Raw genomic sequence first — 17,667 nt, forward strand, 5'->3', positions numbered from 1 at the left:
AACAGCAATGTCAAATCAACGTTCCCAAATGCTGGATGACAGCAATGTTTCCTCTCTCTCAGATCCCATCCTGAGCAGCAATCAGTACAAACCACCGCCTTATGTGGGAGGGTGCCAGGAACTCCCTGGTGATTACAATGTTTGCTTGTAAATGAGCAGGTTTAATAAAAGCCAAGCCTCATTAGACTGGCAGGATCCATTCAAGGCTTCATAATCATTAAAGAGTTTGTACTCTACAGGCAGATACTTGAAAGTCAGCATATGGGGATAAATACCAATAAAGCCAGGGAGATTAATAGTGGTTGCCATTAAAAACATTACTGATGTTGTTTGCAAGTAAAGTATTTTAATCAGTTCATAGTTCTGATCTAGCAACAAGTTTACAGAGTACCAGAAATACTGTAATAACTTGCATGTAAAATAACAATTAAATGATTCTGCAGTATATTATGCTGGCCTTGTTGATATAACACAAAGCTCTTTAAGAGGCCTAAAGAGAGAGGCTGAAATTCTGAGATTTGAAAGAGCAACCTTTTGATGAAAACACAGTCCTGGGACATTTGACACATCTGCATTCAATCCTAGGCTCACACTGACTTGTGCCAGATGCTGGCAAAACATTTCATATCTCTGTGCCCATTTTCTCAAACACAGTATGAAAATAAAATTTCTCCAACTCACAGATAACAGTACTAATTATATCAGTTTGGTTTCTAAAGTAGTTCGAAATCCACTGGTAGAAAGCAGTCTAAGAAGGAAGGGTATTTATTTACTCTATTCAGGAACTAAAAATACCAGGATATGAGCAGATGTTGGGTTATGGGTTATTTTGATTCTATAAAAGAATTTCAGAGGCATTCAGAAATCTCAGAAACATCTAAACCCAGCCACTGTGCACTTTTCAATCACAGTCTGCCTACTCTGAATGCTCAGAACTTGCAAACTCCAGAATTAATAAATACCAAAAATTTACAGTAAAACCACAAAAATGTCTGTACCACTGGCCTACAAAATGTACTGGGAAAAGAGGACAAGATAAGCTGAGCATATTCCAACTGGAAAGCTGACAGTAGATAACTACCAGTGTGAGAAAAGAGAATCAACACTGAGGCTGCAGGAGAAAAGAGAATATTTTAGAACAGTGGCAAAGCCAGGAGCAGATATCACATCCATCTCTCCTGGTCTGGTGCTCTAACTACTTAGATATGCTTCCTCGGAAAGGACCTCGGGGCTGGGAACATCCACCCTCCAGTTACAGATAACTGCTATATATGACTAAACAGAAATTACGACCAGATTATATTTAAGTTTCAAAATGGCATGGGAAGATGAATTAAATTTCAAGCAGTTTGGTAGCTCAGGAAACCAAACCTAGCTAGGATATATTTTCCAACAGTTATTTTGATCACAGAAAAATTCTCAACCTTTCTAAATTTTAGTGCAGCCACAGAGATGTGAAGTTAAATTTTATGGTTTTTAAAGTTAAATTTTTCCTTCTTCTTCAGCCTGAAACTTTCATGGAGAGTTTATATCACTGCACTAAGAGAAGTCTAACGCAAACCACAATTTGGGCTATGATACCAAAATGCCCTGTGCTTCATCCTACTATTGTTAGCACTATCAAACCTAATACTTGGCCAAAATCAATTTTACAATGAAGAGTAGATGATTCTGAGCAGGACAGAGAAAAGCATTTGAAGATGACAGCTATGGAAGCTTGCTTTGTTCAAAGGCCATGTTAGGCAACAGTTCAGGATGACTTCAGATTCCTTGCTTATGTAAACCTCCCACACTCTTCTGGATCAGAGTTTTTATTGTCTCTTGTGGGATGGAGACAATGTCATCTCAGTTTATGAAGGTCTGGCCTTAGACAGATGTTTTCAACACTCACAGCCTGCCCAGGAGCCAGACAGCTCCACAGCATGGAGCCATCAGCCCCCAGGACACCCAAAACAGCTCAGAGGGAGCTGCAGAGCACCCATGGGTGCAAGGACAGCAAAAACCCATCTGAATAGCCCCCAAACCTCAGGGGAAAAGAAGCATGGTGGGGAAAAAAGCCCAGAAATGAGGGGCACTTTGAAGCTGGAGCTGTGAAAGGGTAAAGCAGCGGAATTCACAGAGTTCATGAGCCTTGGGATGAGGGCTGAGACCAGTGCCACACCTGCAAACTGTCCCTTGGGTTGGCAGGGGCCTGTTAATGATCCCATCACACTGATCTCTATCACCCACAACAAACCATTAATGTGCACATGAATGCCATCTGCATCAACCACAGGGACTATGGATCATGGACATTTGAGTAACTGCAGGGGAACTGGAGTTTTAGAGGCTTTTTGGCACAAGGTGTCATGTTGGCACTTGGTTTGGAGAAGCAAGGGAAGTTGTGTCCAACAGCTCTGTGTGTGTGTGTGTGTGTGTGTTCATATGCATGAGAACAAGAGAGAGACACAGAGGCAGACAAAGAGCTAACTCAGACCCTATTATGGGCAGTGTGGGCTTGCTGGGGGAGTTCAAAATACCAGGAGAGAGGGCAAATGATTTAATCATTTCCTTTCTTTCTTTCACTCAATCTCATGGATTGTTCAGTCTGACTCATGAAGTTTGAACTTCTGGGGTTGATGGTACTCACCACATAAAACCTATATCAAGGGCATGAGTAGATTTTAAATAATAAATATGCCTGGGGTGATACTCTGTGGTTATTTAAAAAGGGAAACCTTTGCCTGCAGTGTATTAAAAAACCCCTGAAAATAAAACTGGGTAATCTTCCTAGATCTTCACAAAAGCCCCAATAAGAGCATTATTGGTAAGATTTGGACCATCTTTTGCTTTACCCAAGCTGACTTGCTGATTTTCCTTTCCACCTCAACACCTTAGCCACAAACATAGGAAAGGATTGCTTCTTACCTGTTCATTCGTTGTGCGCCCTCGGGCCACTAGAACAATATGGAAGCCAGTGAGACCAATGACTGGGATAAAGAATAACCCAGCCACACACATGACAGCCATTCTGTATCAAAGAGTTAAAGAAACTGGGATGAGTGAAGGGAAAGAGTCAGTGAAAGACAGGGAGAGGAAAAGGAGAAAAAAAAAAAATAGGAGAGTGTCACATAACGTCATAGAATGGTTTGGGTCGGAAAGGACCATAAAGATCACCTGGTTCCAAGTCCTCTGTTGTGGAAAGGACACCTTTCACTAGACCAGGTTGCTCCAAGCCTTGTCCAGCCTGGCTTTGGACACTTCCAGGGATGGGGCAGCCACAGCTTTTCTGGGCAACCTGTGCCAGGGCCTCACAGTGAAGAATTTCATGCTAGAATCTCATCTAAACCTGCTCTCTTTCAGTTTGAAGCTGTTCCCCCTTCATTCCTTCATTCAGACCCTTGTCCAAAGTCCCTCTCAGCTTCCCTGGAACTCCTTTAGGCACTGGAAAGGGCTCGAAGGTCTCCCTAGAGCCTTCTCTTCTCAGGGCTGAACAACACCAACTCTCCCAGCCTGTGTCCAGAGCAGAGGGACTTGAGCTCTCTGAGCATCTCTATGGCCTCCTCTGGACTTGCTCCAGCAGCTCTACGTCCTTCTGGTGTTGGTGCAGCACTCCAGGTGGGGTCTCATGAGTGCAGAGTAGAGTGCCCCTGACCTTTAGCAAGGTCTAACTAAATTTCATCTCAAGGTTAAGTCTGTCTGCTCCTAGTCTGGGTCCTCACCCTTGGAATGGTTAAAAAGTAATGTGAACTCAGTGATTCTGGCTCTACCTTTCTGCCTTGTTAAGAATGTTCTGCACTGATCTGTCCAGAGCAGTGTCACCCCTCAGAGCCAGCGGTTCATGTGTTACACCAGCATGCAGTGGGATTCTTCCAGAGCACACTCTGCTCCAAAATACAGCAACAGAGTTTTAAATATGGCAAACAGCATTTGAGAGCTACACCTGGCTGAAAGTGAAATTCAGGGAGGCAGCTCATCCTTCTGCTGCGTTGTCATGACAAAGATTGAGAAAGACAAAGGGTCAGGGACAGTTTCTGGAGCAATCCATGTTCACACACAACGGGAACAGAGGAAAACCTGCACTGAGCATTTACAGGAGGAGAGCTGTGGGGGATCAGGAGAGGCTCCGCCAGCTCCCAGAGTACAAATATTCAGATTCATTCTTGCACATTTTCCTCAGTCACTTTGAGTCTGGAAAGACCAAAAGGAAGGATACGTAATGGTAGTATGAGCTGCTCCCAGCTTTTCCATATGGTTTAGTACGAAGATGAGCCCAAAGGTGAACACTCCAACCATGTGCGTACTTAAGGACAGCAAGAAGAGAAAAAAATAGCGGTAGTTCCTCCGTCCTATGCAATTGTTGACCCATGGGCAGTGATGGTCAAAATCCTTGTAAAGAAAGGGAGAGATAGGGAAAAATATCCAAACAGTGAAAGAAAATACATTGCCTTAGAGATGAATCTGAACCACTGTCACATAAAATTACGTCAGACTAGTTCTGCAGCTTTACAAAATTCTTGATTGTCCTTTATAAGACTTTTTAGGACCAAATTGTTTCTCTATCCATGAATGGAGAGGTACTTGAGTGTTTATAAAGTTTGACGAGAGGATATATTAAAAATAAAGGACAGGCTATTTATCTTCTAGCAGCAGAAGCCCTAATTTCTTATCATTCTTAGCATGAATCAATTACAATGAAGTTGTTATAACCTAAAATGGTTTGAAGATGCAATAGTGCTGCAGAATTCCCTGTCCAACATTTTGGTATTTATACTGAAATGAGTCCACTTTGAACAATGAACATTACAGAAGTATCTTTTTACCAAGCAGGTCACAAAGAAAAGCAACAGCTGGATCAGACACAGGCAAAGTTCTGCACGGGTTCATTAAGTTATGAATGCAAATCTAACTATTTGTCTCAGTCACGAGTCCAAAGTCCCTCACAAAGTCAGATCCCTTTTAACAGGAGATTTAATAATGAGGGCACAGAGCCACAGACACCCTCCAAGTGCCTTTACAGTTTTGTAAGCATGTAAATCCACTGTCCCCAATGGGATTATTCTTGACGTGAAGACAAGATCAGGTGCAAGAAATAAACCCTCCTTACCTCTGCGTTCCTCAGAGCAGATATTACACATTCATTGTGCCGACAAATGAACTGTTTATTCTTTGCTTTGTGGCAATGCTATTTTTAAGCGCTGCTCAATGATGACACAGGGCGTTTTGTATTTCTAAGTTTTGCACAACGCATTTACCAAAAATTTACAAAATACCAAAAAATGGATTAGAGCTTTCTCAAAGCACATTAGAAAATGACATGGGCAACTTAAATATTAAGACCATCTCAGGCTATATCTGAAATGCTGACGTACCATCTTTCTGTTATGCAAATCTGGCTGTATGAAGCCCAAAATACCTATGGATTATGAAACTATGTAAGAACTCACTGCAAACATTTCAGTTAAGAAAACAAAAATCTGACTACTTTTTTCACAGATTCATTTTTGGGTCCCTCTGGTAACAGTGTGCTTTAAGTTTTAATACGTTTCTACAAGTGTTGTCTGCTTTTGCTGTTCATTCAATCTTTTATCAAATTGGTTCAAAAGTTTTATATTTGGGAAAATAATTTTTATTGTACATTCTAGAATGAAAGTGAAAACATGTGAACTACAACCCTGAGTGGATCCTATATGGAAAGCCAGCAGAGTCACTCCTGTTGCTGTCTCAAAGCTCTTCTAGAATATGACAGGTGAGTGGGAAATAAGCATCACAAGAATCAATAAAACATGTTTAAGGCCATGATTTATTGATTCAGAAGTCATTAACACTTTTCACCTACATTCCACCACAGCAGTAATAATATAATTACAAGCAGAGCTCCGTACTTGTGCACCTGAAAAATAGGGAACGTTCAACTGACCTGACTATCAATAGAACTTGTTGAAGGCTAGCCAGAGTCACCTTGCCTTCTGCTATTTTATGCAGTTCCTTTTGGATTCCCTCCAATTTTCATTTCTGCTGCAGAACTGACTCCCATGGAAGCTTTACATCAGCATGAAACTTTAAGTGTTTATACCAGTGAGCACTGGGCAATCTTTTTCTGAGGAAACTTCATTTCCTCAAAATGAATTTTTATGCTGAACCACCAGGAAGGTGGAAGAAAGAAAATCCATAGGACAACTGAGAATTTACCATCATCTAAACAATCCTCAGGATCTTGAGTTAGTGAAAACATTTATGTTTTAAAACTAGGAATGTACGATTCCAGTTTCCTACCAAAAATCCAGCTCTATCCAACAATTCACAGCAGTCTAAACAAATTGTCACAACTTACAAATAACTGTGGCTACTCCACTCAACCCAGGGACCTTGGCAGCTCCTCACTCTCAGGCTTCTAAAATCCCACATCCTTCTAAAGCCTTCCAAAACAGTACAGCCTTGTCCTATTTATCGATGGTTACTAGGCACAGCACTGCTTCCAGATAATTATAACTTAGATCTATGACTGACACAAGATAAATCCAGGCAGCCTTTCTCTCACTGGTAACTGTGCTGCTTTCTCTATTCCCTTGCTTATGGCAAAGAGGATTAGGACAAAGGTAGTGTATACAGAATTCCAGCTGACTCTGGTATTTTTTCCCCTCCTGATTAGTAATTCCTTTCATTTTAATGGCACAGCTGAATATATTTTAGACATATTAAAGATTTCATATTACTCTTGAAAAAAAAAATAGACTTTGCAGCAGAAATGATCCTTTAGCAGTAGAATTTTTAGGTCAGCAATAAAAACTCCCTTGGCAATACACTGCTGTGAATACAGTGCTCTGTACCTACCTATATGTCTGGGAGATGCTTATAGCCCAAAAGCACATCTTACTGTTCAGGGGTTATTTTTCAAATATCCTGTGTGACTCACCAAGATCCTAGGGTATCAAAAATCAAGGAAGTGCCCTAATTAAGAGCAATCAACATTAGAAATATGAATGAGTTCATGCTCTGAGCTGGGGTGTTGAATCAAATATGGGCTCCTTCCACTGACTGGAGAACCATTTGCTCAACTCAGAGTTTGGTTCTCCTGAACTCACACACCACTGTGGCTTCTCTGCTTGTCCACCAAGGTAGGCACCAGTTTGCTCCAAATTAAATGATGAGCCTTAAGTTCACACATGACAAGTTAAAATGGTTCACCCTGAATTTCTCGCTCTCTTGAACTCTGCATCAACTCTCCCATTCACCCCTTTTTTACATTCACAATCCCTCAGCTACTTCAAGGAAGATGCAGCCAGCATTATAAATTTTTATTTTAAATCTTGCTGGCGACAGGGCTGACAACAAGCACTGTAGAATTTGTAACACACATAACTGAGGGCTGTGCTTCAAATGGTACTGTTCAGTGAGAGCCCAACGGGGCCGCAGCTGTGAACTTCCAAGAGCTGCAACACTGGGGCAACCCAAGCACCTGTTTCCACTAGCAGGTGCAAGCCCAGCCCCGTGGCAGAGCCCAGAGTGCCCTGAGCCCCAGCAGGGTTACCTCCACGCAGTTGTCACAGACGCTGCAGTGGGAGCAGCGGGGCGGGCGGTAGAAGTGGCAGGTGGCGCACCACTTCATCCGTACTTGGATTCCTTTGATCTCCACGTTCTTGTACAGTGGCGCGCGGAAGTCGTCGTCTTTATCCTCGTCTTCGTCTGCTGCTCAACACAAAACCGAGGGTTAGTGGAGACAGCAGAGGGCAAAGAGAAAAGAGCTAATCCTGTCAGTGGCTGGGACACAGGGACACTGCAGAGTCCCGTTACTGGGGAGGATGCAGAGGACAGATGGATCCTCACCTCTGCCCTGTTTAAGAAAAGAGTCCCTTTAAAAATAAATGCACAAAATAAAACCCAGTCAGTAACAGACAAATATATACTTGGAAGAAAAGATGTAATTCTAGATTCCTGTGATCTCCATTTGTTTCCTCCTGACAGAAAATCTAAGAAGTTCACATCTATTTAACACCTGGTTAAACATTATAGTGCAGCTGGCATTGGCTGACTGGCTCCAAATTAGGTAGAATTTGATAATGTTGTCCCAGCGGAGCATCAATTACTGTCATGCAGTTCTATATTAAATCTTCTCTAGATGTGTTATCACGATCCAATTTCCATTGACTTCAGAGGGAATTTCTCCCCTCGCTTAGATGAGCTTGGGATCTGGCTCAGCTACAGTATTTATCTGCAAGAGTATTCTCTGGATTAACGTTTGTGTGTGGAAGCAGAGTGCTGTACTGGCACCATTCCCTATAATTTTCCTTCATAACTAGTCAGTGGGACTCTTAGAGAGAGCCAGACTAAATCCCTTAGGCACTTCTATAAATACCGTCTGTAGGTTCTCCAATACCATTATAAACCTGCCCAAGCTGTGCAATACATGTGGGCAGATGAAAACAAGATACCGGAATAGTCAAACCATTTAAGCTTTTATAAAAAATCTGACTATGCTGACAAAAAGTTTATACATTATATATACCTACATGCATTTAAACATGTTCCTTTTGCAGAATTCAAGCACAGAGTTTGTATAAAACAGATTCACATCAAAAATACTGAAAGCCAATTGTTGTTGGTATAATTAGCCAGCAAAAAACGTTGCCAGTCTAAGCCTAGACTGTAAATCAGATTTTTCAAGGCAGCCCCAATTTCAGTTACTTAATACTTCCTTTCCTACTCATTCATTCTGGTGTATTACCAGAAATTCACTCACACAGAGCCAATCCTGATTCATACCAGAAAGATTCAGAGAGCAAACAAACTAAAAGGAATATTTTAGAAAATGAATATCAAATCTGGAAGTTTGATTAAGCTCCTCTTCAACAGGCTGGGTTTCTGCAGCCCAAATTCTATCTGCCAGACCTGTAAGCTCATATCATATAGCTGGAAATGTGTTTATTTCCAGTTTCTAGTGACCTGAGCAGAAGAATACATTGACAAAGAAATGTATCTTACTACAGATACTTGTACACTGATCCACTGACATGAAGCAGCCAAGTCTCTTATTTTTCTAGTAAATTTTTGGTGGCTTCCTTACAGGAAATGTGTGATTTCATTAGAGTCTCAGGTTTTGTACTGCTTATTGTTATTTTGGTTTTGAAGTAAATTCCTAACTATTAGAAATGTGATAAGAAGCTTGAAAACCAAGAAGACTAAACCTAATTTCAACAGCAGAAAGCAAACACAGTGACTGTGTAATAATTTTAAGTCACTCCTACAATTCCTGAATTCCTTGCGCTGGCAGCTCTGCGGGCGGCGTGGGGTGGTGATAAGATTTTTTTCACATGCACACTTGTGATCTGAAATAACATCTGCTCCTCTTTCCTCCTAGCACTGGTATTTATAGTCTTTTCCATCTTCTCCCTTATCAGTTTGCTTCTTTCACACATCTGAACTCCTCCTCTATTACTTTCTCTCAGGACGAATGCCATGTCTCTTCTCTTCCCTTGCTCCCAGAATCTTCCTGACAAAGCACAGGCACAGCACAGAGATGCAAGGCCAAGGCCACAAATGAAGTGACAGACAGTAGAGGGGTGGACTTTAGGAACTCCTCCTCTTCCTGCTTTGCTCCTGACTCCCTTGTGTAAAGGGAGATGGGATGGGAGGGATGGTGATGAGAAAGTTTCTATTTGATCTCCCTGTGTGTTTCTTCCTTAAATGCATAGTCCAAAATTAAGAACTTGTTTGCAAAAGGAAGTTAGAGAAGCCCAAAGGAAGGTATGAACTGACAATACACTCAGAATTGATCACTCCTGGGGCCTGGTGATGTCCAGCTCTGCTCTGAGAGAACTGCCCTGCACAAACACACTGGATTCTCAGACTGAGAATGTTTAATGTTTAATTAACCACTGCAATCTCTGCTGAGATAAAGAAACTAACAAGTCCAGGAAACTCCTTAAAACTCCACCTGCCTAAGTTCTTTTGAAAACCACTAGCATTTGTAGCTTTAAGCACCTATACACTGTATCAGTTGATCTTACACCAGTGACTGAATCTTGCTTCTGCCTTAGTTTGCCTTTCACGCAGTAATTTCCTTAACTGGAGTGCTGCAACACGTAATCAGGGGTTCAGAAGCTACAGCTGAGAGGAATGGCAGAGAGGTGCTCATCTGCTACCTGGAGAAACCTGGCCTTGCTATTCAGGGAAGCCAGCAGGACTGGTACCTTGTTCTTGTCGGGTATCAATCTGAAATAGACACTGAAACTGGTGAATAGAGGTGAAGAAGCACAGCTTCTTGCAGACAGCACAGATCCATTGGGTTAGACAGACTGCCTAGAGCAGTCTCTGCTGCAAACTGCATGTGAATAATTATTGGAAGACAGATAAAATGAGGTGATAATTCTCTCATTAGGATGTGTTAAAAGAGATAGCTGCACTGTGGTTCCCATTACAAAAGCTGAGTGATCTCTACCCTATTTAATCAGCTATGAATCAGTACTAATTTAAGCAGGAATATTTTTCTAAATGTACACATTTTTAGACACTAAGGCAAACCTTAATCATTATCTGTTCTAGTGTTCAATGCTTCTGCATTTCTTTTAAGGTATTCTGGAAGGACTGCTTTGATGAAACTGTTTCAGAAAGTTTAGCCTTTCCCCTCTGCCACGCTCTGCTACCTATTGTGAAGACAGTGACTTAAATCCAGTGTGCCAGCATGACACAGGGGATAGCAATCAAAATCACATCACTCAGGACAGCTATGCAAGGAGAACCGTTCTACACAACCCTGTGCCCTCGAGTGCCAGTCTGAGCAAGTGCAAGGACACCCAGGAGCTCAGAAGGGAGCTGGAGGGTATCCAGCATTTCACTTCCATCCCTCCCCTACTGACAGTCAAGTATAGTAAAGAAATAAATAAAGTCTACAAGATCAATCATCAACTTGTGTGTTTGGCCACATGGCACTTCCTTCGGCTTGGATTTTCAATGCCCCCCTCCCCAGCCCCCGCAACATTCCCATTTCTGTTACCTCGTGGGAAAACTCCAGGGTCCATGAAAGTTGCCATGCTGAAGTTTGCCAGTACAAACAAGAAAACGAGTCCATTGTAAACTGGGATGGCTGGGGAGATGGCTTTTGTCAACCAGGGGCACCTGTGGAGAAGAAAAGTTATGGGTAAGCGCTCTTTCAGCTGTAACACTTTGTTTCTTCCCACTCACTACCATCACACAGAGAAGTACTCTGGGCCCCCCCAGCCATGCAGCAAGGCTGAATTTGCAATGCAACAGAAATTTCCACGGAGCCAGTTTCAGTGATCACTGCAACACCCTCTGTAAAGCTGCTTTGTTCCAGAGCACAGAAAGCACCGATTGTTCACAGGGCTCACAGGGCTTTGCCAGCCGATTGCCTTATCTGCAACCTGGCGTTTTACTACTCTCTGTAAAAGCTTCATCCCATTGTTTCATTTCTGCTACCTTCTCTACAGCCTTCTTGCAGCTGGGGTTACTTTCAATTTTCCCTGGTGTAAAGCACAATGGGATTCAAACCACTGATCCCCAAAGCAGGGGCCATGAGAATCACATTCTCTTCTCACTAAGTTTCCATGGTTTTCAACACTCAGAACCAACACTACAAAACCTCTCCTTGGGGGAAAGTTTTGTCAGACCAAGGATGGGCTTTGCAGGTGTCTGCAGAATGTGAAAATGCAGTATCAAAAAGAAAGTGGATGGCATATGCCATGTGAACAATGTTCAGAAGCACCAGAAAGATTTGCTGCTTACCCAGTGAGGCTGAGAGGAACTGAACATAAAGGGTAAAGGAGAATGAGTAGGAGACTTTGGAAAGAGGATGGGGAAATGCCTGTTAATTAGAGGAAAATTGTTCAAACTGCAAAGAACACTTCCCACCAGCAGAGAAGGGCATGATGAGGCAGAAAAGAGCCTGCCTTACAGGCAGCTTCACCAAATAAAAAGCAATGTGCATTCACTCAGCCATTCACAACCTCTGAACACCCCACCAAATGTGTTTCTCCTGTCTGCAGGAGGAGGTTTGGTGTTACAGGGGCCCTGAGGAGAAAAATACGATCAATCTCATCATACTTGCAAATATAAATAAGGAAGAATGTGGGTCAAAGTATGTAATTGAAAAAAGGACCCCTCACTGAGTTGCTCCTTAGATTTCCACGTGTCTTGACGGCCAAGGACTCTTCCAAGGCTGCTGAGCAGGCAGGCATTCAGCAACGCCTGCTGCTGTTAGCATAAATCACACACTGGCCCATGTATTCTGGTATTTTGCCTGCATTACATCTACAGTTGGATCTGACTGTCTGCCAGGCTGAAGCCTGTGCAAAAAAGGAGAAAACAGCAACAAGCAAGCAGCCTTCTTCCATGAATTTGCACTGGGTTTGCTACCAACAAACTGCTTTGAACAGCTGACAATGGTGTTACTGACCTTCAAGGGACACTGTCAAACGTGCTCTTGTGGCCACTGTTAGAAAGTCACCACATTTTCATCTCCCATTTCTTTGTGGGCAGGCAAAAAAGAGATTGTTTTGCACTCCCCACCTCTTCACAGCTGGCCTTTACCACTGCACTGCTGCAAACTGCTTTTAAAAGGACCTTTCCTTGTGTGCGCTTCACTCAGCCTGGAGTGAGGAAAAGAAGGACAAGTCCTACCCAGGGTGAATGAACTGTAAAGCCATTAGCAAGACACGTCTTTTGCCAGGGCCAAACCTCCAGGCTGACTAAGGGAGAAGGAAAAAAAAATCAGCCAAAGATAGCTTGACCCTATGAGGTACCTACCCTAAGAACCTTATGTTTCCCAAAAGGTGGAATTTCAACAAGTAGCGAGGTCATACTGACTTGCTGCCTTGCTCAGTTTGCCTCAGAGCAGCTGCTGATGATTGAAAACCAAAGGCACAAGTTTCTCACTTGCCAGGAAAGGTGCTGCTGCAGTGACCTTGCCAAGCAAGCTGCAGGCCTGTCACTAACAACAGTTTCTGCCACATCCTTTGGAGGATAGCAAAATAAATCCTGAAGTAAGCAGTTATAAAATCAATTCTACTCAGGGAAGAGCTCTTCCCTCTAAATTATAGTAAAATTAGATTCAGTAATGGGCATGACTGACTTAATTTCTTCCCATGAAGTAACTGCCTACACAGAGAAAGATGATGAAGTTACCCATTGCTTGTCAAGCATGGAGGAGAGATGTCCTCGGCAGTAAAGTCACGTAGGTTGGCAAATCAAGGGACAGGAAACCCTTTCTTAAATTTAACTAGTTACTCTGAACAAGATTATAATGAGAGAGACTGTCTCAGATGATTAATGTAAGCATTTTTTAACATTCTCATTTGTGATTTATTTTGTCATGTTCCCAAAAAATATATCAAAATATTAGGAAGAATTTTAGCTATAGAATAAACTGCACAGCTCATTTAATGGGTAAACAGTGTATCTGAAAAGACTTCATAGAAGTTGAAAGAAAGGACAGAGTGAGTCACTGTACATACTAGCCACAAGGTCAGTTCACAATCCTTCCATTTCTTCTTCCCAGAATTGTTATGCAGCATCACAGATTACATAAAATTAGATGGGACAAAAGGGGCCTCATTTGTAAACTAGACTGGCCAATAACAACAGATGTGGAGATCAAGTCCTGGCTCATAACTGTAAAAAGGTCTAAAAAAGAAAATAAAATTTCCAACAGGATTCACCAAAATGATGCAGCCTGCCTGCCCCTCTCCACTAATGCACATATAATTTTTGGCAAAATAACAGAAATTCTAATCTGAGCCTAGCAGGTTGTTTTATCACCAATCCATCATGTAAAAGCCTGGCTTCTGCCCCTCTGCCTCAAGAAGAAAGCTGCAGAAGTGTTGAAGCAGGACCCGTAGTGAGTTTCTTTTTACTTTGTGTATGTTATCTTTCCAGGAGATCTACTGACAGCAGCAATTATGCCTATTATATAGGAACAAATATAACTGAACTTTTCCTTTCCTTTTTCCTAACAGAAGTTCTTGCAAATCCAAACAAACAGCACATATGATTTAAAGCTTTCTTTGGCTGGCGAACCCAAAATTTCAAGAGGCTACAGTTTTGTGTCTTCAGCTCATCTCACAGTTGAATTATACAGCAGGAAGGGTACCACAACTTTTATAGGGCTATATGAATTAAATGGAGCCAAGACCAGTGTATAATTCTCCATTGGAGCACCATCAGATTTTTCTCTAAAAGTAACTGTACAATGTGTGTCCTATTCCAAATTAATTGGAAACCTGACTTAGACCAGAAGACCTGAAGGGTAATGTTGCTACTGTTGCAGGTACCAGCCACACTGAGTAAAGGGCTGCTCCAAAGAGAAACTTTCCTTGGCTTTGTTTACTGTAGAAATTCACAGCCAGTGCCACTATGGCACACTGGGGATAATTACAGATCTCAAATTTTTCCAAACAAAGCACACAATTACACAGGCAGCATTTCCCTTATAATTACACTTCTCTGACATAGAGTGATTCTGTTCATAACTCAGTGGAGAGTAATTCAGGGTGACAGATTTAATCTCATTTATCCTATTTGCTCTTGAAACCCTATCCTAATAAAACAGAAAGTTAAAAAGATTAACAAATAGGATCACACAACTTGCTAGGTGTCAGATAGACTTAGCATGATCAGCTGCCTTCCTCTGCTAAATTAAACAACAAATAATCCTTTCTGCTTTTTTTTGCCTGGTGCTTTGTAGCAAGACATGTTTGTGTCTTACAATTATAGTTCACCTATAATTAAGTAATCAAATAGGACATTTTTCTTGAATCCTTCTCTAAATTAAGATTTGGTATTTTTCATTAAAACATGGTTAGAGAGACAGTAGGCCACAGAGAACAGAGCCCAGGATTCCAAGAACTCTGACACTGGCCACCAATGACAGAGCCACCAAAAACCACCTACTCCCCCTGGCCACCCCAGTTACCTATTCTGCAAATGAGACCAAACCCCCGTCAGACCATCTTCCCCACTGCAGGGCAGAGAGTTTGAAAGCCTTAAAGCATCTCTGTTAGGGTCAGGCTGGTGGCTGTGGTGTTTGTGTCCCTGGAGGCAGCTCCAGGCACCCACCAGCCTCCCCTGAATGGGGCAGGGGTGAGGCTCCTGCTGCTGGGCTGTGGTGTGAGGATGGGTCTGTGATTTACCCCACAAACAACCATGGTTCATTTTACAGCCTGCCTGGGGCACCACAAGCACATGTGAGCACATGTCTGGAGGCCAGAGACAAGGAGCCTACATGGGGCAGGAGGCTACAACCCTGCCCTTTCTTGAAGCTGCTTGAACAGCACACAGAGATGTGGGAACCTCAAGACATGGGCATCCAGGCTTTGGACAATTATCCACACCTATTAAGAAGACTCTCAAAATTGTGTAATTGGCTGCTCAGCTGCACCTAGTAATCTGAGATTACTACACATCCTTCCCCTCAGCCTCAAATGGCTGATGCATAACAAAATGATTCATTTCTTCACAAATCATAAGGCATGGGGTTATAACACGCAAACGAAAGCATCTCTTAACTCAAATGTACTTCTGACACCATTACAGTGGTAAAAGAGTAACGTGGAATAGCTGATTCAGTGCATGCAAGTAGAAGCAGCTCAGTGAAGTAGGGACTAATTAGATAAGAGGGGTCAACAAGCAAACATAATTTGACTAAGAACAAGTACTAATTTCACTGGAAACTTTCAAACAATGACCAAAGAGTGTAGAAGCCTGTCCCTGATTCCTTTTCAAGAGTTTCTAGCCAAACCTGACTGTTAAGAACATGTTTTCACTGTAAAATCCATATAAACAATTTCTAATCATCTGACCAAAGATTTAACATTTCTAACATCAGCCCTGGGAGCTGGAACCAACATCCTGGGCTACCCAAAAGCTGCCCTAACCTGTAAGGCACAACAGTCAAGATGGCTGAGAGGACACACCAGAGGAGGGACAGGTCCACAGGGGTAAAAGTCCTCTTCAACCAGCACTGCACCAGCTGGGACAGAAATGAAAGAGCTGTCAACTGACTGATTCTGAACACACATGTTTTAGAAGGATTTGGAATTGGATGTAAACACTGTACCTTAAAGACCATTCTACCAGTTTGTATGTGGGACAGAGAAGGTGCAAGACACATCCCGAAGGCTGTGCATGGCCCAGTCTGCACCACAGAGCAGAGAAGGGCAGAGCTCTCTCAGTCTTTAGCAGTGTTAATCTAACACATTCCTCACATTTCCCAGTCTGGGTGAGATTTTTCTATTTATATGCTTTTTCCTATCCTGAAATTACAGAAAAGTACCTTTCTGGAATAGTAATGCAAGAAAAAAAAAAAAAAAGTGTTCATTTTCCATTTTTTCTCACTATCAAAGACAGCATGAAGATTATTGTACATCTAAAAATAATTTTCCAAGGTGCTGAGACATCTGTAGGTTTAAGAAGGCATCACTGGAAACAGTCAGGAGAGAATTTATGTGAATGTCATAACCAATGTGAAATAGAACAGCAGGTCTTGTGAAAATAGCAGGAGGTTCTGGACTGCCAGGTTCTTTGCTCACCTCTGCACATCAGATTTTGATAAGTGAACTAATTTCTGCACCATATCTTACTCATTGGTAAGACTGCAGATAATACATCGTTGCCATAGCACTATACTCTCACTGTGAGTATGGCAGTTTTACTGACAGAAAGTGGTATCAAAGTAAAGGATAACAAATCTAAATGTTACCAAAAAATGGGAAAAGGACAAGTAAATACTGGAAAATTTATTACTGAAAAGCAGTAAATTATGAGAACTGAGAGCTACATAGAACAGCTCATGCTAGTGATAAAAAGGACCTACCAAAAAATTCACCCCGAGTTTTCAGGTGCAGTTATCCATCAAAAGAGGCAAAAAAATCACCCCAAATCCTACCACCAAAACCCTCATTAATTTCATTAGTCCCTTCCTCATTGAAATACAGATGAACACTAGAGATAGAGGTTCAAATCCAACACCTGCTTAACAGTGTTTAATTATTCACAAGAAATGTGCTGGGCTAGAATTCACTCAGGTTTAACAGGAGCTGATGGGGTTTCAGTGAACTTTCCATTACACTCTGGACTCCATCCAAAGGCTAGTGGCTCATGTCTGGCAATGTACAGATCAGAGGAGTTAAATCAATTAAAAAGTCAACTTGAGATGTAATGGTCCTTGGTGAAAAATCTTATCCGGGCTATACATCACTCCCAAAGTAAAACACAATCTACCCTTTTCACAAAGCTGCCTGAAAGCTCTGGATCATGTTCGCTTCCTCCCTTTTTTAACAGTCTCCAAATATTTGAGAAAAACCAGTATTGTCATGTGAACTAATGTGGGAGAAACAGAGAAGGAACAAGAATACCAATAACCCAATCTGAGTGAGACGACCACAGGGGTAAACACATCCATCATCCTCACATTCAGAAGCTGTCCAGCCGTCCCAGACATGCAGCCAGTGGGCAGGACGTGCTATTTGAGCTGTGACGCTGTGGCTCTGCATTGTGTGCATGGCCAGCAGACACCTGGGATGGGCTGGACTCAGTGTTCAGGCCTTGCAGAAATGCTCTATGCACACTCAGTAGCTGCTGTGAGCCCAAGAACCCCAGGTGTAGCCAAGCCATTGGCTACAGCCAGGAGCTGCACCCGTACACTGCTCAGAGCAGGGCTTGAGCTCACCTGCAAAT

General features: G+C 42.2%; 1 protein-coding gene across 21 annotated transcripts in view; it reads right to left on the reverse strand.

Moving 5' to 3' along the window:
* ZDHHC8 (zDHHC palmitoyltransferase 8) overlaps positions 1-17,667 on the reverse strand; it is a 116,279-nt gene that overhangs the window by 14,098 nt on the left and 84,514 nt on the right. For 18 of the 21 annotated variants that reach the window (XM_023937497.2, XM_086856187.1, XM_086856198.1 and 15 more), the window contains 4 exons: positions 10,973-11,094; positions 7,511-7,668; positions 4,196-4,368; positions 2,908-3,010 (listed from right to left, as the gene is read on the reverse strand). In XM_023937497.2, the coding sequence (XP_023793265.1) occupies positions 2,908-3,010; positions 4,196-4,368; positions 7,511-7,668; positions 10,973-11,094 (556 nt within the window). The remainder of the gene's footprint in view (positions 1-2,907; positions 3,011-4,195; positions 4,369-7,510; positions 7,669-10,972; positions 11,095-17,667) is intronic. The other 3 variants (XM_086856201.1, XM_086856199.1, XM_086856200.1) reach the window with 1 other exon arrangement.

This window comes from Cyanistes caeruleus, chromosome 18 (assembly GCF_971803275.1).
Source record: "Cyanistes caeruleus chromosome 18, bCyaCae1.hap1.1, whole genome shotgun sequence".
NCBI classification, from domain to species: domain Eukaryota; kingdom Metazoa; phylum Chordata; class Aves; order Passeriformes; family Paridae; genus Cyanistes; species Cyanistes caeruleus.